Raw genomic sequence first — 22,257 nt, forward strand, 5'->3', positions numbered from 1 at the left:
TCCTCCGGCAATGGTTGTGCACCATTGAGATCAACCCGTACAACATTTGCATTCCCCGGCGGTGGTGGTGCACCATCGAGATCAACCCGTACATCAGCATTTGCATTCCCCGGCGGTGGAGCGGTAGAGAAAAGAAAGGCAGTAATAGATAGTGGTATATCTCCCAGAAGTGATCTACAAGCCACTGGTGAATAAGGTGAATTCTTAATCATTTTACTGATTTATTGTTGATTAAACTAACTGGCTAGTCTTAGCTTTCATTTGGAAGGAAGTTTACTCAACACACCACAACAATGCTTCCAAAACCAGTACATTATGCATCAAAACTTGTACATCATTCTATATTTCAAGACTTACCGTTGGAAAAAACACAAGCTCAATGAAATCACCACCTACTCCTCTTTATTATTACTTTTGTGCCTTCTTTCACACTTTGTAACCCCCTGTTTTTCTTGTTTGTTTTCTACTCATTTTTCATTTCCATCTCTGGATTTCTTGCAACTCCTTCTATCTTTCTTTGATTCTTGCGAGAAACCCACATGGGTTCTGCTAGATTGCTAGTTGTTTGATCCATTATACCCTTTTGAGCACAAGAACTCGGACACATTCTGCTTGCAAGGTATGGTTTTTTGGTTCTTGATTATGATCAAAATTTGTTTTTTTACATTCTCCAACGGCTAGAATTTTTGTCTTCTTGTGCCCGTCCTCATCGTCTAGTCCCCGCTGATCACGACGATGCCGACCCAGGGGAAATGGTAGGGGGGCGTTGTTATGTGCATGGGTTGATAGCCATGTCATACGTCATCAAGGCTTAGCAATTTGCAAGTTTCTTTGTTTATTTTTATTATTTTAGTTTAATTAATGTGGAGTAGTGGGTGGTGTATGCATTACTCACGTTCACATGATCTGCATTACTCCATTCCCATGTTTTCCCACTTCTGCTTTATTTCTTGGCTAAAACCCAAGAGACCACAACAGGCGTCGCCATCTCTTGATCTCGTTCTCTCTCTCTCTCAGATCTGAAATCATAGACCCAAATCCACCACCACCTTCATCCGGTTGCTGAAATCCACCAACAACCAACCAACAACCTGCGATATTTTCCATCTCCAAAGCAAATCACCCTCGACCACAACGATTCGGATATATCTCGTCACCGACAGTATTAGACACCCTTCATGAAATTCAGACATCTAACACATTTCAGGTTTTTGGGGGGGTGTCGGTGGGGGTGAGTTAAGTGGTTTAGGCTTTCCGTATTAGTGCACATGGGCAATACAATTTTTTTTTTTTTTTGAAATTTTATATATTTAAAAACCTGCGATTTTTTATAAAAAAAAATCGTATTTTTTTAAGGCTTTTTTAGTTAGTTTTTTGGTTTTCTCATGATCTATCCCCTATAAAACGGATGCATTTGATTTTCAAAAACCAAGAATTCCATCAAACCCATCAAAGGAAGAATTTAGGTTGCCAAATTGTATAGTACCACACCTGATTAAAAACAATAATAATATTACATATCAAATGGATAATATTTCTAAAGCCTAATACACGAGTTTTTTAATATTTAGGAAAAGCCCAAACATGCATAATAGACAACTCGCAGGTTGGTGGCGAATAGTTGATCTGTGGTGGAAGTTGCTAAAGGGAAGGTATGGTAGGTGGTTTGGTAAAAAAGTGCTAGAGGGGTTGAAAGAGATAAAGAGGTGGTTCCTTCATTACTCAAATAAGGCTCACAAGTGACATCATATTTACCTTGAACACATTTTCTTTTTGTAACATACAAAAATAAAAGCCTTGTAATTGTATATCACACTTGAAGATAAAAAAGATCAGCCATTTTTTTTCCGAAAGTGTTCTCTTTGAGTAATATTTTAACTATTTGTACATATATAACATTCAACATTGATAATACTAAAACGTATTATAGTACTTAATTTTAAATACCAGAATTCAACATGTGCACTGCCACAAGGACGTGGGAGAAATCAATCGGTATCGCTCCATTATATAAAGGGGTAATCATGAAAATAGCCACTATTTGGTCAATTTTTCAAAAATAGCCAGTTGACACCCCATAAAATGTCGTTTCACGAATCCCCACCCGGCTCAAAAAATCCTTTCAAGCAACCAACCGTTTTTTGCCACCTGTCCATTTGTCCCCTAGTAAGAGAAGTAAACGTCATAATTGTTTCTGTCCTTGGTTAAGTTGCATTGCATCAGACCCATGTTCTCTCTGAAACGGCTTCGGTGTGTGTTTGTGTGTGAGAGAGAAACACATTCATCTCCACCGCCACCATCACCTCCACCTCCACCACCACTGCTCCGCCTCCTTAACCCATACCCACGTCCACCAAACCACAATAACACTACAACTGCCGAACCAAAACGCCACCCCCTTTTCCTCCTTCCCTCCTCTGCCGAGAAACCCACCATCACCAAGCACCACCTCCCGTTAAAGATCAGTGTTTTTGAGAAAGAGAGAGAGAGAGAGAGAGAGACAGTACTAGTTTTGAGAAAGAGAGAGAGAGTACAACACAAGGTATGCTACAGCCGGCACAACACAAGGTTCGAGCCGGTTCAGGTATGCTACGAGCCGGCACAACACAAGGTTCGAGCCGGTTCACCTGCTCCGAGCCGTTTCAGCTGATTCGAGCAGTTTGTCGGACACGTGTCTCCATCAGATTGGTCATCGTTGAAGGAACTCCTTGAGCCGGTTCAGTTGACGGTGCCGGCTCGTGGAGCCGGGTCAGTTGGCCAAAATTGAAAAAACGGCGTGATCAAGGCTAGTTTCGTGAATTCCCCTTATATAAATGTACTAACATCCATTAGTTTTAATTATATTTAAATTCAATGAGTATGGGCATATGGCCACATTATAAAATGTACTAACACCCATTACTTTTAATTATATTTGAATTTACTAATAATAAATTAATCCTAGACTACTAGCACCTTATTTTACAATTTATACACTTATATACACAAAAATAATACATGATATTATCTTAAAGATGATATTATCTTAAAAGATGCTTTAGAGGTGTGGAATGTTGGACTTTAGAGTGCTAATTGTTTTCAAGTATGAAGTGTTTTTAAGTTTTACGAGCATCTCTGAGAGCGATCACAAAATTGACCCGAATTGTCTTTTACGTATTGAGTTTTACACTTTTCTTTTGTAATCGTCTTTTACACATTGCGTGTACGAATCGTTTGTTGTCTTACTACACGTTTTCACCGGCCGCGTGCCACTGTAACGCGCGGCGGGCAAATTACTAGTTCTGTTATAAACCTAGAACACCAACATTTTCTCATAAATTATTTAAAACTTGATTTTTTTTTTATTTTTTTTTTTTTTTTTTTGGTTTTGGTTTACAAGGGATTTCTCATCACTCATAGCCTCATAGCCCATCTATAGATCACTCATAGCCCATCTATAGATCACCATTCACCTCATACGCATTAGACAGCTCACAAATTCAACCGTTTTCATTTCCCTTTATTGTTTTATTTTGTATACTTTCTGTTGTGGGTGGGAACATCAAATACTTGAGAATATTAGGCTTACAAGTGACTGAAACACAATATACAGCTGGTTTAAACTTTTTTAAGGCCAATTGGCTACAAATTTATTATGCTAAGTAAACTATTGCAGTTTGATTTAAGATTTCACACAGTGGTTGACTATTAAATACAATAAAATGTATAATTATGCAAATACTTCTTGCAACTGAAATTGCCCTGACCAACCCATTTATCCAGCCACCTTTGATCTAAACTGTTTAGATAACCGGGTGGTGCCCAACATTTCGACACCATTAGCTAATCGGTTATTGTTCATGTTGGGTTATACGGACACATCGACATGTATTGCCACCCTATTGAATAAGTCATAACCATCCATCAATTAGAACTGATAACAAAACAAATCAGCATCAAAAGCTGTAGGAATTATACCTTTATACAATTAGCAACTTGGGTTATGTTCTATTTGTTTAAAAGTCACACCCTTTCACAATATATTATATTATTTTATTATATTACATTATATAATAAAGAAAAGAAACATAGGACACCACTCAAATTCAATTCAATCGATGCGTCTCCTTCCGTTTCAAGTTTACGATTTACTATCAAACGTATAATTAAAGCGGCGTTTAATAACATTCACAAAACACTCAAACCCACGCGCCTTTCAAAAGGTTCACAAAACAAGGGACACCACTACAACAATAAGGCGCGACCATTAAATTTATAAAATCCAACCGACATTCTAACCGCACTGCGTATACCAAATCCGTCACTGCACACCAATTCCATTGATTAACCGAACTGAATCAAAGCAACAACGTCCACCGCTCCATCGATAAAACCGACACGACCGTTACCATTATAATATCTAGTCGACATTCTAACCGCATAGGCATACACCAGTTCCGTCACCGTACAAGCGTACCCCAATTCCATCGATTAAACAAACCGATTCAAACTCAATTAACCAACGCGTCTCTTTTGTTAAACACACGAACAATTATGAAATTTTAAACGACATGTAACTGATGGTTCACATTAACCAACGTAACAGTTGAGTGTTTTTTTTTATAATCTTTTTTTATAATCGTAAGGATTTTGAACTTCAAAAGTGGCGTCGATTTCTTTTGCCTTTTGAAACGCGTGGATTGTTTTTGAATCGATGGTTTTGAAACGATCGAGACTTTTCGAAGAAGGACGAAAAAACTATAAATACTTACCCCTGCCATTATTTCCCATCATTTCTGAGTGATCAAAAGATCTCCAATCGGATGGTTTCGCATCAATCTGGGGCGTCAATGGTGGGGTTGCGAGCACCACAGGAGGGCGTCGTTAGGGGCGTGGGGGAAAGATTTTGAACCGTCGGAACTGTAGGTGGTGGTGTTTTGCAGGTTAGGGGAGGTGGTGGTTTCCGGGCTATGGTTTGAGCGGAGAACAGTGAGGGTTTCAAATCAAATGAATCAAATCTTCGATGAAAGTGAGGAAACAGGAGTGATGGTCTTAAATTTCATTTCACTTTTTCATATAACCCCCTCGGCTATGGCCAAACATTCCAAACAAAACGGTTTGTTTTGCTATTAGTTTTATTTTTCTATTCTGATGCTCATATGATAGGTCCTATTAGATTTGGTTTATTTAATTATCAAATTAAATGGCATTTTATTAAGTAGAACCTTATGTTTAAGTTTTTTTTAGAAATTTATAAAATAGATGTTTTAGTTTGATGTTGTAATACGGCAGGAGAACAAAAAAATAAACCTAACAAAATAAAAGACATTTATAATCAACATCGCAAAATCAACATCGCGTCGAAAGACGCGGGTTAACGTTGTTAAGAAGTTCATCTGGACGACAATTAATTAAGTTTATTTGCAAGTTTAATTGAGATTGGGTTGAATCTTTAATAACTAGACTGGTGCTATTTTCTTCACAACAAATGAGGTGTTTTGTTATTGGCTTGGTTTTAACTTAGCAAATGAAAAATTACATTGTATTTGCTTTGATTTTACTTAACTTATGTACCTCATTTGCTTATTTTTCTCTACTCATTTGATTTGATTTGATTGTTAGTTATTTGCCCAGCTTTGTTTTTTTTCAACTTTGTTTATTTTTTTCAACATTATAATAAACATCCCGCTGTAACGCGCGGGCAAGCATTAACTCGTTAAATACAATTACCAAGTTACAATCAAAAACATCATTTTTCCACTATTAAAGGTAAAGATCAAAAAAGTGATTCTCCATCAACTGAAAGGTTGGTTCTATACAATGTATAGAGTGATCAACAATTATAAATTATCATAGCTTTATAGTTCATTAATTACAAATAGACCTAGCAAACGGGTTGGTTCGGGTCATGGGTCGAAACGGGTTCTGGTCAAAATGGGTCAACTACAAAAAATTGTTGTTTTGGTTCCGGTCGGAACGGGTTTGGGTCAGAATGGGTTCAGGTTGAAACAGGTCCAGGTCAGAACGGGTTTCGGGTCGGGTTGATTAAAAATTGCTTTCTTTAAGAAAAGAGAGATTGTACTTTAAAAAACAAAACCAAAACGAAACAAGACAAAAAAGCGAAAAGATTGATATCGATCCGAAACGAAACCGAAAAAACCATCAAAACGAAACAAAAACTCAAAACCAAACCGAAACGAAACCGAATAAACGACCAAACAGAAACAAAAAAAAAACGAACCGAAACACACAAAAAAAAAAAAAAAAAAAAAAAAAACTGAAAAGATCAAAACCAATCCGAAACGAAACAAAAAAAACGATTAAAACGAAACAAAAAATCAAAACTCAATCAAAACGAAACCGAATTCTCCAAACATGTCACGTTTCTTTAAGGTGCTAACCCACGTCGACCCATTTCTTTAAAGTTGTCGACCCACTTTGACCCAAAAATAACAAGATGGAATTTCAATTGACCCATTGTGACCCGTTTACTTAAAATATCTTACCAAACTAACCCATATAATTTTAAAAGCAACCCAAACTAACCACTTGAAAGCCTTTGGGTCAAGATTGACACCTCTATTTACATATAGTTCAACTATCCCCCGTTTTCAACAGGCATAAATGCTTAAATTTACTATGAATCAGATACTTGACACTTTTTAAACAAAACTATAATAAATTGACTGGTGATAAGAGAAACAACATCCAGAACTACAATAAATTGACTGGTGATATAGAGAAAGTACCACTGGCGTGATTCCCCTATACTTGTCAAGGTTGTGTACCACATCCACTTCTCTATGGTCCGATAATTGCTTGCTGCAAACACACAAATTTTAACATAACTTTTATAAGAAAATTTCAACACAACCATGTTTCAATAAAGCAAAAGATATTCCAGCCCTGAATAGGTGCACTTCGAAACCCTGTACAACCATTTTTGCAATGTTTTAAAAACCGGTTCAAACTTGCTTAGTTGTACCGGATAGAACCGGTTAAGCCGCCAGTACACTTGGTTGAACCATCCCGGATTTTAAAACATTGCATTTTTGGCTACCATGTACAGCTGTAATTCTCAGTCTTATACCAACCTCCTCCCTTTACAATTTCCAATTACTACAACAGATACCAAAACAGAGGTCATTTCTATCACGGAAATAGACAATTATTATTACATACATTTTTATCAATTCAATTGCTTAAAGAAAGAAAAGAAAGCTTAAGACAAAGAAATTCAACTGACTTCAAATATAATTCAAAGAACTTTTAACATGAAACCATGGCCCGAGATGGAGAATGATAACTAACCTAAAACAAAGAAGAACAAGATAGAAATGATCCATGTCTACAACTAACACGCTAAACCTAACCACCAAAACCATACAGAGTACGACCCTGTCGTTTCAAAGCATATACAACATCCATCGCCGTAACAGTCTTCCGGCGAGCATGCTCAGTGTAAGTCACAGCATCTCTAATAACATTCTCAAGAAAAATCTTGAGAACTCCACGAGTTTCTTCATAGATCAACCCGCTGATACGCTTCACGCCTCCTCTGCGAGCCAATCTTCGAATCGCCGGCTTCGTGATTCCCTGAATGTTGTCGCGAAGAACCTTCCTGTGTCGTTTTGCTCCTCCCTTTCCCAATCCCTTTCCTCCCTTCCCACGGCCTGACATTTTTGGATCGAAATCGAGATTTGATTTGATTTGAATTCTGGTTAGGAATGAAGCAGGATTTTATTAAGGAGTTGTGTGATGATTGATTTGGATGAAGGCGGGATATAAAAGCTTTTGATGATACTGGAGAGGTTGGGAGAGAATGATAGCCATCTGATATTGCAATGAATGGACGGTGGATGAGGTGTTTGGGATAACGATCCGTGTGGTGTGCTTTCTTGCTGAGTGCATGCATCGTTTTTGTATGTGTGTGTACTGCATAGGGATGTAGGTGTGTGTGGTTAATTTCTTTTTTTTTTTCACACCTTGCGTCTCTTACATTTTCAGCCAAAACTAGTTTTTATTATTAATTATAAAAATATACTGTATTAGAGTAAATTATAAGTTTTGTCCTTTATTATGTACCAAATTGCAGGCGGTGTTTTTTAACTTTAATATTGTCTGGTTTTATTCTTAACGTTTCAAAATCTTGCACGTTATGTCCTTTAGGCCAAACCCAGTTAGATTTTTTTTGTTAAAAATGGTCATGTGCCTTGCACATTAGGGCACTTTTGTCATTTTACCTCTCAAGGGACTATTGAGTAAATAACTATTAACAAGGGGCTAATTATGTAAAAGTAAAAAAATTAAAGATATAAAATAGAATTTCTGAGTTTCATCTGCACTTTCTTTCTCTCTCTAACTCTCTCTATCTCTCTTCTTTCTCTCTCTCTCTCTCTACAAAACCCATGTAATCTGTTAAGATCAATCTCTAATTAAGGTGTGGTTAGTGATGTAGAAGGTGCAAAAATACAGTTAAATCATCTTCGATTGCAGCAAAAGATATTAGGTTTAGCGGTGATGGAGGTGTACGGTGGTGGGTGTGATGCTGATGGTGGGTGAAGGGGTGGGTGCGGCGGTGGTCCGGTTGAGGTATAGTTGGGTGATGTTCGCCGGAGTTCACCTTCTCATCGTCCTCAGAACTGGGTGGTAGGTGGTTAATTGTGGTGGGTTAGAGGCTATGGTGGGTGAAGGGGTGGGTGTGGCGTCGGTCCGGTGGAGGTGGTGTTGGTGTTAGTGTTGGTGTTGGTGTTGGGTGAATCACTGGAGTTCACCTTCTCATCGTTCCTCGGAACTGGGTGGTGGGTTAGAGGCGATGGTGGGTGAAGGGGTGGCTGCGGCGGTGGTCCGGTGGAGGTGGAGTTGGGTGAATTTCGCCGGAGTTCACCTTCTAATCGATCCTCGGAACGGGGTGGTGGCTACACGTAGAGAATTCCTCCTTTATTTTAGTTTCGCCGGAGTTCACCTTCCAAATCTAATCGATCTTGTGCTCATCAACCATATAGTCTTTCATCTTTAAAGATATCTCCAAAGAAACTGAAGATTTGAATGATACTGAAACAGATAAAACAAAACATTGATAGTGAAATTGATACCCATGTGGAATGAACTGCCTAAAAACATTATATTATCCCACTCCTTTTTTTAATTGTATCTGTTCGAATTTTTGATTGTGGGGTGGTGGTCGGAGGTGGTGGGTTAAGATAGATGGTGGTGATGGGTTCAGATTAAAGAGTGATATATAAAAAAGAGTGATTTATTTTTATTTCAGTTTTATACAGTAATTCCTTGAATAATAATTATTTACAAAATAGTCACTGAGAAGGTGAAATGACAAAAATGCCCTCATGTGTAAGGCACATGACCAACTTTAACAAAAAAATCTAACTGGGTTTAGCTTAAAGAACATAACGTGCAGGATTTTGACACGTTAAGGACAAAACCCGTCAATTTTGAAGTTAAAGGACATCGCCTGCAATTTGATACATACATAAAGGACAAAACTTGTAATTTACTCAATATATTATGAAGATGGTTTTCTTATATAAGAAGAGGAATAAATTCAGCATTTTTTTTCTAGCCAACTGAGTATTTTATTTAATCAAAGGTTATATTTTAGTTCATTACGAAAGGTATACTACAATACTGTTTATTATTATTTATTTTTTTTCAAATTTATTATGGAAATCCCACCGGCTTTGCCTTCCTCTTCTCATACTTTCACGATATTGCAATTTTAGCCTATTGATTTTGGTACTTTCAAAGTTTCATAAAATGGCAAATTTAGTCTTTGAAATACTACTCCATTTTACAAATAGTTTGCTTTTAACACCCCAACTTTGTGGCAGTTTCCTTTTCAGCCCCAACTTTGTTATAGTTTCCTTCTTACCCCAAAACTTTATCAAATTTTATCTTTACCTTTTTTAGCCCTTAAGTTTAGGAAATGCAAATTTTAACCACTTAACTTTTTATAAACTTTGTAAAGGCTACTTTGACCCCCCTCGAGAGTTTTTGGCTTGACGATATAAATTCGAGTTAGTTGGGTCGCATACTCGCATATAATACGTTATGATTGTACGATATAAATTCGATTTACGTTAGGTTTTGATCCAATCGCAATACAACTATAGGATACATTGAGTTTAATCGGATACATCATCCGCATCTCTTCGGGTTCATCTTATGGGTCATTTGTCTTCCGAGTTTGCAATGAAAGACTTGGGTGCCTTAAGTTTCTTCCTTGGTATCTCCGTCACTCGTGACCGTGACACGATGTTTCTATCTCAGCACACGTATGCCACGGACATCATTGAGCGTGCAGGTATGTCCTCGTGCAAGCCCGTTGCCACTCCAGTGGACACAACTTCTAAACTCAGTGCATTTAAGGGTACCGACTTTGATAATCCGACACTTTACCGAAGTTTAGCAGGGGCGCTACAGTACCTCACATTCACTCGCCCCGACATCAGTTACGCTGTCCAACAAGTTTGCATGCACATGCACGCTCCTAAAACGGATCATTGGAACGCACTTAAACGCATCATCCGATACATTCAAGGCACCATTTCTTTCGGTTTCACCCTTTCATCTCCAAAGGACCCTGCCATTCCCGCCTATACAGATGCCGACTGGGCTGGATGCCCAGACACACGTCGTTCCACGAGTGGTATTTTGTATCTATTTTGGGGATAATCTAGTCTCTTGGTCTTCCAAGCGTCAGCCTACCATCTCTCGATCCGGTGCAGAGGCCGAATACCGCGGCGTTGCAAATGTGGATGCTGAAATATGCTGGCTTCGCAACCTACTTCTCGAACTTCATTGTCCTCTCTCCAAGGCTACTATTGTGTACTGTGACAACGTTAGTGCCATCTATCTCTCAGGCAACCCGGTTCAGCATCAGCGGACAAAGCATATCGAGCTTGCCATTCATTTTGTACGCGAACAAGTTCAGCGAGGTCAAGTCCGGGTTCTTCACGTCCCCTCCCGCTACCAGGTCGCCGATATTTTCACCAAAGGATTACCGCGAATTCTGTTTGAAGACTTCCGTTCCAGTCTCAGCATCCGATCACCTCCCGCTTCGACTGCGGTGGTGTAATAGAATATTATTGTGTTAATATTGTCATTATTGTAATTATTGTGTTTTCGTATATACGAGATCCTAATTGATCTCTCTTGTATTATTTATATCGTTGAATGAGAATAGAGGAGGCAACCTTGAGAGCAATATCTTCTTACACTAATTAAGAAAGTTCATTTTTAATTCCTTTGTAAAAATCCGAGGGTAAATCATCGAGAGTTGTTTAATAGAAAAGCCTCCGATGAGATTTTCTACCCATGGTTTGAATATTAATTTTTGTTCATTGATTCAGATTCGTAAGTTCACTAGTACAAAAGTGATCCAAAGATGCGTAAATTGGCTACGAGATGCGATTTAAACCCGCATCTTATGGCGTGGCAGTATTTGGCTATGAGCCAAAAGATGCGGTCTTTTGATGTATTAAGCAAAAATTCTTTCCCAATATATTTAAGAGATGTGGTTCTAAAAAACATCTTTTGGTGTTTTAGGCTATATATATAAAATATATATAGGTTCATTTTCTAGATAATTTTATTAAAATTTCTCAATAAATTACCATTATAAACAAATTACCTAAAAATAAAAATAAAATATACAAAAAAAAAACAAAATTCAATTAAAATCAAAACAAAATGATCCAAGAATTAAAATTACAAAAGTTTCAAAGTAACACAAAATCACAAAAGTTTCAAGTAACAAAAATACATATATCTCTAAAAAAAGTGATACAAAAATTTCCAGAACCGATGTCTTCGTACTTGCAACCCAAATCGACGTCTTCAATTCATACTTGCAACCGAAACCGTAGAAAATACCTAACAAAACATAGCGTTACATTGATAAAATGAAGCTTAAAATGTATATGCAAGTGTACATATGTATAAAATGCAATCTTTAAAATCAAATGTTAAAATATTATCATACATGCATACACATAAGACATGTAGTTCCAAATCTACCCTACATATATACACATAAGACATGTAGTTGCAAATCTACCCTACATACTACATACACATATATACATATCTTTAGTCTACTTACTTGTATATAAGCAAGTTTTTAGTTGACCCGTTAGATACAAATGCTCATTAAATGGTATAATTTGAGCTAACCTTGAAACGCCTTTACGGAGTTTTTGTCCGGACCTCAAACACCAAACACCTCCTTAATCCAATGCTTGTCAACAATCATAATTTCTATTTTCTGATGCGAAGTCTTCTATATCCCATAACTGAAAACAAACAAAGTATCTAAATATATACAAATTAATTAAAAAGTTGATTAATTCTAAACTTTAAAACAATATTAAATAAGACAACTAATAAACTATAAATAATAAGTCTTAACTAACAATTAGATTTGATCATCACTGTCACTGTTGTTGAGTTGTGTACCCAAACCATTTGTTCCATTATTTGCCAGTGTGGATGTTGTACTCTCAAAATCCGGTAACGTTGAACTCATGAGCATTGTTATTCTTTCATTTTGCTCATTGCTTTGTCATAATTTATCCTTGTCCTATTCCAATTACTCTTCAAGTGCAAGAACAAGATTTTGAAGATCTTCGGTCTCATTAATTAAAAGACGAATCAGCTACCGATATAGATCATGCAGTGTTTTTTTCTTCAAAAGGGGTTCAACACCCACCACACCTAAATATACCAGCCCAATAAAAGAAGAGTAAATTATTAAGATAGGATTGAAACTCAAAATTAAACTAACCTAGTGGTGGTATTCTACGTACGAAAGAGAACTGAAACAATTTGTAGGAGAAGTGAAGAATACACCTCAATAATATGTACAGTAGGAGATAGGAGCAACAATGATATGAACTTAGATCATATAAAGCCATGACATTAACAATAACTTCAGGGGCAAATTCAAATAGTAGGGGTGTAAACGAGAAGAGGATAGCCAAGCCCAAGTTCAACTAGGCTCAAGTTTGAGCTCATTCGACATATGAAAGCTCGAGCTTAGTTTAGTCCGAGCTCTATTTCTAAAGCTCAAACTCGCCTTGTAAGTAGTTTTTCTTGCTCTAGTTCAACTCGGGCTCGGCTTGTTTACTATTTGTTAATTACTTTATAGGCATTTATATGCAACTTATATATATTTTTATTATAATTTTTATATGCTATATATTATTTAGTTATTTTTATCATATTTTATATATAAAACTACAATATACTTATATATTTCATATATTTTAAATACAAATTAAAAAAAAAAATAGAAGGCTTGTTTATGCTTCCGAGCCGGCTCAAGCTTGATAAAAGAAGCCAGACCATGTTCAAGTAGCTCATGAGAGGTTTGGCTCGGTTACACCCCATCCTGAACGTACCTTAATTAATTAAAGTGACTCTTCAAATTCAAATTTAAGATGCTTACCTAGGAGCAAGCTTCAAGAGCAAAATTAAGATGTTAGGGTGGGCGGGGTACCCACCGATTTGCAATCGGGGACCCCTCCTGCCGCTTCGGTAATGTGCCGCCAACAAAAGCGGTGAAGAGAGAGAGGGACTAAAACGGTGGTGAGCTGCCGAAGAGGGGGGAGGAGAGAGGGAGGAGAGAGAGAGGAGAGAGGGAGACTTGGTCCAATCAATGATTTTCTTTTTTTTTTTTTTTTTAAAAAAAAAAAAACCAATTCACCTAAGAGGGGAGTGGCGCCATCAAATGGGGGTGTTAGGGGAGTTTAAGAGGGGAGTTGACGTGGCACACGGGGATTGGTTTGGCGTAAGAGAGGGGACTCACCTATTAGGTGAGCACCCCCTTCACCCTTATTTCCTTATTTCTGCTGCCAATGCGTGTAAGAATCAACTCCTCCTGTAGTATCACAAGCCGTTATAAGTGTTGTCATGACATTATTGTCCAATAAGCAAATTCAAAAAATGGCCTTCAATGAAAATAATAATTTACATCATTAATGAAAATCAAAATTTGTTGGAAGATAATAATCAAGATAATTAAGTAAAATCAGTTTTAGTGTCCTTTAGAAAAAATCACCTCAATAAGTTATAACCGGCATATCTATTATCTATTATCTATTATCTATTATATATAATAAATGTGTTAAATTTTGCTGATGTGTCAAACAATGAGGGGCCTAGATTTTGCTTTTTGGCTCCAAAACCATGGGTCAAAAATTTTTGTATATGGGTTGGGGCGGGATCCGTATCATCTTATTTTGACCCGACTATATTTATACGTTCATATTATGTTTCTTTTGCAAACCCTAGATCTGATTCTTCGTTCTCCTTCTCTTAAACTCTACCGCTCCATAACCGTAACTCTCAATTCGCCATGGAGGATGCCTATCTGACCAGTGTATGTTGACCCGCTATATTTTGACTCATCTACGTTATTTTCCAAAACCCTAGACAGCCTTCCTTTCCATTCTGTTTCATCTCCATTCTGGTTCACGCATATGCATTCGAACGATTCAAGCATCAGGTATGTTTAAACATAATCTCGCGTCATCTCTGCCTCTTGATTATATATTTCGACGAAAACCCTAACCAGAGCCACTATCACGCGACTGACAAAGAACTTGAACACTACGACTTTCATGGGTGGTGATTTCCATGGGTATTTCATCTTTCTTTAAAGGTTTTTTTTGATGTGGATTATTGTCACAATTTGGCAGATTATGTGGATTAACCGTCTCATTTTGTTTGATTAAATTGAAAATTTGTGTGCGATTTCACTACTTACGATTTTAGTTTTGTTTGTGCTTTAGGGCTATGTGTTAATCTGAATGTTTTTGAATGAATTTGGTGCACTATGTTGATTACTGTCACATTTCGTGTGCGATTTGATTGCGCTAGGATTTTAGTTTTAAATTCTGATCTAGGGTTATGTTCAATCTGAATGTTTTTGAATAAGTTTGGTGGATTATGTAGATTAACTGTCTCATTTCGTTTGAGGAAATCGGGAATTCGTGTGTATTTGACTGTACTGTTAGACTCCCTGCTCCTAAGAATTTTTTGTTTGTTGGTTTTCGCAAATCCTCTGCTTTGATTTTATCTTAACATTGGATAGATCAGAGGCTTCTTAGCTGTCAAAATTAGAATTATGTTTTTCACAAATACCTTAAGTGTCTTTTAAGCTTTAACTTTAATTTAGATTTCATAGGTTTTGGTTACATTTGGTAATGAATGAAGAAAAAGAGGAATCATTGTCCTTCCGGCTACTCAATTGGATGAAGTTGTTCACGCTTCTCTAAGGTTTTTGTTTTCTATTTAATTGACTTCTTTATGCTGCATTTGGTTCTAAGTACATGACTTTTCTGTGCAAATCAATGATATGTGGTAAGGGTGTTTGGATGTGTGTTTTCAAAGACTAACACCTTTGAAGCACTCTGTTATAATTAATTATTATTCGGTTTTTATTTCAGGTCACATCTAAGAAAGAGGATGCAACGAGGTTGGCTCAGATGTAGAATAAAATAATTACAATTTTATGGGATAAAGGTTTGATTAATAATAGGTGCTAAGAATATGATTTTATACATATATATCTTCTAAAACATTTTTCATTACTTTGTACTGATTTCTACACGCGTTTTGTTATTTTTACCAGGGAAATAAACCTATGACTCATTCCATGCTCATCGGATCCATAGTGGCGCTACATGTACTGACGCCGAAGACAACAACGTTAACTACAGTGGCGCAACATGTCCGCCTGTTTCGTATTTGTTCAGCAACCCAGCATCCCCCAGAAAGCATCTAAACGCCGTCACACACAGTTGCCTTTAAAGAAGGTAACAAACTGACATCTTAAACTGATGTTAAACTTCTTTGTTTGGAGAAATTATGCGAAGTGATTAGGATTGTAAATAGGGGATACCGTGTTGGTGGCAGTAGATTGATATGTTGTTGTGGTGATGATAAAGATGAAAAGTGTTGAGTGTTTACTAAATCTCCCGAGACTTTGCTCAATGGTAATTCTAATTAATTCACATTTTCATGTACATGTATTTTTTTGCTGAATTTTTGTACTTGTGTAGATTGTAGACTAACGCCATCATCTTAAAAATAAATGTTCAAAACTGTTTTCTTCATTGAAGCAGTTTATGGTTTGCAAAGAATAGAAACCTTAGAAGTCTATGTGTGGAGATAGGTATGCCTATGCTTAAGCCAGTTATTGTTTTTGAAGTCAGGTAGAAACCTTTTGAAGACTCTTAACCATTTGTTAAGAATTATTTTTTACCTTCAGTTAAATGGACTTTTTGTTTCTTTGTATTATTAAGGACCCTAAGAGATTCCATAGGGTGCAGTTGGAGCTGAGTTTGTAATAGTTTCTGGTGATTAATGGTAGATTTGGCATTGTTGGAGCTACCGAGGTATTGTGGGAGGTCGAAAGAGCTTGGGAAGTCTTAAAAATCAAGGGTTTTTGCGAGTGTTTTGAAAAGAAAAAAAAGATAATTGGTACAGACCCCTTCTATCGGACCTTCATGTGGATGATTTTGTCCAGGTATAAACTCTGTATGATTCTAACAAAACAATTGAAAAAGTATGTAAAGTAATTATAAACTAAAACTATCTAAGAAAGTTATTTGGGTAAAAAAAAATAATAAAGACTTTTTAACTTATAAGTGTTCAAATTTGTGAAAATATCCATACATAAAGTTAAGTTACAACAATTATCTCTACCATGTTGCTCAAATAGTGGGTTTACTTGCATTTTGCAAGTGATGGGTTTTCTTGTATTTTATTTAACTCAAAATGTATGTGTCTTCGTGAAATGTATTTTTGTTTTTCAAATGTATATAATATTAAGTGCCCCTTAATCATTTTGCCTTTATTAAGTGCACCTGTACTAATAGTGTTTAGCCTTGCACCCATCCTTTTACTTACGTAGATACTTCGCCTTATTCGAGTGTTTGATTCTGGGGAAAAGAACATCAAATTTATATTTGAATAACTAAAATAAATTCATGTTTATTATATAATAAAGAAGTAAAAAAAGATGTGTGATCTCATCTAATTTTGCTTTTCTTTTATGCGATGTATATACGAGAGTCTTTGATTAATTAATCCAACGTTATCACGCTTTTACATCTAATGAACCCATGGAGTGATGATTTGGATTTCAATATTCATTTTAATATACATTTTCGTGGTTTGCAGGAGCGGCTTCAACTTAAAAATGCGAAATTATACAACCTGGCAGAAATAAATCCTTTGGTAGGTATTTGATACTTCATATTATAGGTGTAATACTCTATGGCAGGTAATTAAATGTTGTTTTATGGTATGCAAAAGACTAACGCGAATAACCCCGCCGCAACATAATTCTAATTTGTAGCAACATAAAAAACTCACTACTTCTTACTACGATTTTTATAGATGTTGAAGGCCTCACCATGATAACAACTCAAATGTCCGCTACCGGACTCCACAAATGCGTTTCTTTTTCTCAACGCAATGGATTCCCTGAATGCATAGCTTTTTTTGTAATGCAAAGCTAGCAGGCTATTATAAGAAATTATATGTAAATAGTGTGAAACACCACGCTTCTAAAACGCTATGTAGGTTAATCTCCGATGCTCTATTATCTATTTCTATTATGTATAACAAATGAAAATAAGGCTAGACATGTGGCGTATTTTTAAGGCATCTCCATTGTGATTTTGGCACACTTTTTTTATATTTGTTTTAAACAGAGGGTTATGATTAGTGTTTTTAAAAGAACATTATCTGATGTATCACAAAGGCTGTTATCACTTTATGAGAACATAAGAAGAAGATTATGTGAGCCTCTGATACAAAAATAATCATGAAAAAACTACAGAAACAAAGGAGACTTTTCTAACCTCCTGGGGAATAACTTAAGACGCGAACAAGGAGATTTTTGAATCTGATGAGATTAAGGTTGTTTCTGAATTTGCATCAAGGAATCCTTTGGAGTTTTTAACTATTGATATAAGATTGTTTTATGCCGCATATGGTGGTTCACTTGAAGCTAATTTCGAGGATGATAGGATGGTTAGATATTGTAAACTTAAGAAAAGTTTGTTTGGCTTTCTATTTCAGACTGTTTGTTTATTGTTTTGTGGATATACTCACCTTTTTGATGATTCTTTTAATGTAGCTATGAAGCAACTTGGGGAAGAGTCACTTCCTCCCATTTATTTGATATTTGATTGTGTAAGATTTCGATTTACCATTCCTTTGGTCATCGATTAAGGTCTCTAATGGCGGTTTTTTGTGGGTTAGTTGATTTCATAGTGAAAATCATTTGGAATGCCTATTTGAAGTATATGAATATGTCACAACTCAAGTAAACATAGCAATTGAGGTATTATCATACTTATTCTGTAATGTGATTTACTATTCTAGGAGGTACAGTTTCATTTTTGTGAATAAGATTATCTAAAAATTTGATGTATACAACTTTTAGGTAAATATATAAAGTCAATCATTTCTATTATCAGTAGTAAATGAATAAAAACCAACTAATGCTTTTGAACGGCTAAGTTGTTTGGCTTGCTCACAGCACATGCAAAATTATAAGGAGTTAGCTAGGGATGAGCATTTGGTACCGGGTACCGGTGCCGTACCATACCGGTTATTTTTGATACCGGTACCCATTTTTCTATTTTTTGATACCGGTATTTTGGTTGATTTACCGGTAAATTCCGGTACCGTACCAGTTATATTCGGTACTGGTACCCATTTTACAATACTTATACCTGGAGTTGGCTCACAAGAAAGAGCAATTGTGCACCCACACCCATTCCTGTTGTAATTGAAAACAATAACAAGAAAATTATAATCAGTCTTTAAAAAGAAGTCAAATGGATCAAAACTCTTAAAGGAGATTTTGATGACTATTGTGCTAATCATATATTCATGTATGCTGATCATGAATTTTTGGTTATGTCTTCATAGGACTAGTGGCGGACCCAGGAATTATTTGCCAGGGGTGCGGATGAGTGGTTCAATCATATTTTCAGGGGGTGCGGTCAAGTTTTTTGCCTAAAAAATACACTAAATTTGTTTTTTCAAGGGGTGCGCCCGCCCACCCTGGGCTTAATGTAGGTCCGCCCATGATAGGACGTTGACTACTCCGGTTCAACTGATCAAGTGTTTAAAGTCTATAAAGAATCATGTTTTTATAGCTTCTGAGTACCCTGTTGTGATTACTCTTAAAGACCACCTTATTACTGATCTTCAGTCTAAAGCGGCGCTTCGTGAGTAACTTTGCCTTTGTTTTTGTTTATAATTTATTTAGGACTTGAAATGACACCCTAAAAATAATAGGAGAGAGGGTGGATCAGTTAATTCAGAACAAAAATTATATTTTTCATTGTTTTTGTTATATATTGTTCTAAATAATTTAGGAAGTTCTATGTTTAAAGACCCATTTAGCACTTATTTGATTGTTATCAAATATGTCTTCACCCACTTGAGCTACATAAAGAAAAGGTAACTAATGACCTTTTTTTTAGTTTTGTATTAATGTAGAAAATTTTCTACTCAGTTCGATTCGTAATATTCATCATAAAGTTTGATTATTTATCAAATTAATTTGTTATGGATCATAAGCACATAGCAACTTACCTTACAATCATATGTAGATGTAGCCGTATTCTTCATTAAATGTGACTAATCAAATTTTTACTGTGGTTTGCGTGCCGTTTGCATTAGGCCCGATTGTACTTCCTGCTATTTACTTTGTGGGACCAAAGTTGTCAAAGGAAAATGTCGAAAGCTTTGAGTATCATTATCTATATGAGCTAAGGAGCATTCAGGATCGGCTTCGGAATGAGATCCATAGCTTCAAGGTATATGCTTTTAAATTTATTTTTTTTTATTAAAAAATGGTAGTATAGTAATAATGGGTTTTGTTCAATGTTAACGCAGAGAGAATTTAAAGAAGGAAAACTAACTATTGTAGAATTGCATTTGAGTAATATAGAGACCGAGAATGTGGAAGAAGAGGTTGTAAAGGAGATGATGACGAAGATAAAGAACAACAGGAGCCGGAGAGTGGGTGTGTTGAATGACCAGTCACAAAATAGGTTCGGGTCGACATTTAACCTAATGAACACTAAATCATCTCCTCAACACCTCGTTATTGGAAGAAGCTCTTACCGAAATTATCGGCTTGAAAACTGCTAGGTAAATCTGGGCTGCATTAGAATCAGCCTTTAGCAACCAATCTGTTGAATGGATTCACAATCTCCGTGACCAACTTCGATCATCCCATAAAGGCAACTCTATTGTCACCGAATTTGCTCACAAATTCAAGGCATTTTGTGATCAGTTAGTTGCTGTTGGTCATCCGGTTGACGACCTGGACAAACTTCATTGGTTCCTATGTGGTCTTGGAACCTCATTTGAAAACTTCTCTACAACAATCTGAACCACTCGACCGGCTCCATCCTTTTGCGAGTTGGTTTCTCAAGCCGAAAGCCATGAACTTTTTCTACAATCTCTCCATGGCACCAACACTTCTACCGTTGCATTCTCCGCTGAGAAATCCCGCCCACCCTCCTTTTCCCGGGGACGTGGTCGGTCCAACCGGTTTTCCGGTGGACGTGGCCGTGGTCGTCGCACTCCTCATTGCCAACTTTGTAGGAAGGATGGCCATTATGGTAACACTTGTCCATCACTATCCTCCTATGCTACACAAGTTCATTCCACGGATGCTTAAATTGCTCAAGCCTTTGCGGCTCAATGTAACGTCACCGCTTCTACACCGGATTGGTGTGTGGACATTGGTGCTACTGATCATATGACTGGCTCCTCAGAATCCATCTCCAATATCACTCCAAACCTCGGTAATGCTTCTGTTACTTTTGGCAATGGTCACACCTTACCTATATCTTGTAAAGGACATACTCAAATCCATAACGGTCTTAAATTAAAGGATGTTTTGGTTGTGCCCCATATAAACAAGAATCTTCTTTCGATTAGTAAAATAACTAAAGATAATGTTGTTAATGTTTTATTCTCTTATCCGTCCTTTTACATTCAGGACCGCATTACCAGACAGGTCATAGCCCAAGGAAGATGTGATAATGGGCTTTATGTGTTGAATAATGGACAACAAGCTTTTGTTGCCAAGTCCAGTCTCAAAGCCTCATATGAACTTTGGCATTCCCGTTTGGGTCATGTTTCTTTTGATACTATTATGTCTTTGAAAAACTTGGGACTTTTGTCGGTCACTTCTATTTTACCTAAACCAGGTACTTGTCAATCTTGTCACCTATCTAAGGGACAAAGATTGCCTTTTGAATTAAATACTAAACGTGCCATTTACCCCCTTGATTTAGTACATTGTGATTTATGGGGTCCTTCACCAGTTACGTCTGTTGATGAATATCGTTACTGTGTTGCATTTGTGGATGATTTTTCTCGCTTTACTTGGTTGTATCCACTAAAACGGAAATCTGAATTTTATAATGTTTTAGTGGTATTCATAACATTTGTTCAAACCCAATTAGAACGCAAAATAAAGATCTTTCAAAGTGATGGAGGAACTGAATTTGTGAACCACAACATTCGTAAATTATTTGAGGAAAATGGCACCTTTCATCATTTATCATGCCCATACACTCCTCAACAAAATGGTCGAGTGGACCAAAACATCGGCACATTGTCAAAACAGGTTTGGCTATGCTCTTTAATGGACATGTCCCAGTTCCTTATTGGGTTGACGCTTTTAGGTCTGCCGTTTATATAATCAATCGCCTACCCACACATGTTCTTCATGGTAAGTCCCCTTTTGAACTTCTATTTCATTCTACACCAAACTATAACACCTTTCGCACCTTTGGATGTCAGGTATTCCCATATTTACAGGACTATTCTGAGCATAAACTTGCACCTCGTAGCCTTCCTTGTATTGTTATTGGCTATAGTTATAAATACAAGGGTTATCAATGCTTAGATCCCACCACATCTCGCATCTATATTTCTCGTCATGCTCGTTTTGACGAAACGAATTTTCCCTTTAACAGTGACACTACTTCTACACCCTTAAACTCCCTACAAATTACCACCTTTATTGATGATCACCCACCTACTAACTTTCACCCACCTAAACCAAACCATACAACCCCATCAACGCCCCCACCTCCCACTCCTCCATGCACCTTTTGTTTGGATCCCGAGCCCAATTCCGGCATTGGGCCACAACCCACTGTTGTTTCATCCACACCACCTACAGCCCCTAATGCTCCCTTAAATACC

General features: G+C 36.8%; 1 protein-coding gene and 1 long non-coding RNA gene across 33 annotated transcripts; one reads left to right on the forward strand and one right to left on the reverse strand.

Annotated features, from left to right (window-relative positions):
- Positions 1-425: 425 nt before the first annotated feature.
- Positions 426-21,327, forward strand: LOC110872298. Of its 32 annotated transcripts, none has more exons than XR_004892581.1 (13): positions 14,266-14,638; positions 15,185-15,276; positions 15,447-15,522; positions 15,632-15,815; positions 15,895-15,995; positions 16,125-16,214; positions 16,305-16,528; positions 17,185-18,204; positions 18,274-18,355; positions 18,949-19,250; positions 19,708-19,844; positions 19,924-20,843; positions 21,041-21,327. It is a non-coding gene; the product is annotated as an uncharacterized LOC110872298 (long non-coding RNA). The 32 variants fall into 32 exon arrangements; XR_004892583.1 differs by having other exon boundaries at positions 17,185-17,241; positions 18,149-18,204; positions 18,274-19,250; XR_004892584.1 differs by lacking the exon at positions 18,274-18,355 and having other exon boundaries at positions 14,267-14,638; positions 17,185-17,241; positions 18,149-18,204.
- On the reverse strand, positions 6,538-7,746 carry LOC110872311 (histone H4). Its single transcript, XM_022121095.2, has 2 exons — positions 7,291-7,746; positions 6,538-6,801 (listed from the first exon to the last, which is right to left on the reverse strand). The coding sequence occupies exon 1, from the start codon at positions 7,657-7,659 to the stop codon at positions 7,348-7,350; it is 312 nt and encodes a 103-aa protein (XP_021976787.1). The 5' UTR covers positions 7,660-7,746; the 3' UTR covers positions 6,538-6,801; positions 7,291-7,347.
- Positions 21,328-22,257: the final 930 nt, after the last annotated feature.

This window comes from Helianthus annuus, chromosome 1 (genome assembly GCF_002127325.2).
Source record: "Helianthus annuus cultivar XRQ/B chromosome 1, HanXRQr2.0-SUNRISE, whole genome shotgun sequence".
Lineage (NCBI taxonomy): Eukaryota > Viridiplantae > Streptophyta > Magnoliopsida > Asterales > Asteraceae > Helianthus > Helianthus annuus.

Coding starts and splice junctions, on each gene's coding strand:
- LOC110872311 (XM_022121095.2), bottom strand. CDS start 7,659: ATGTCAGGCCGTGGGAAGGGAGGAAAGGGATTGGGAAAGGGAGGAGCA.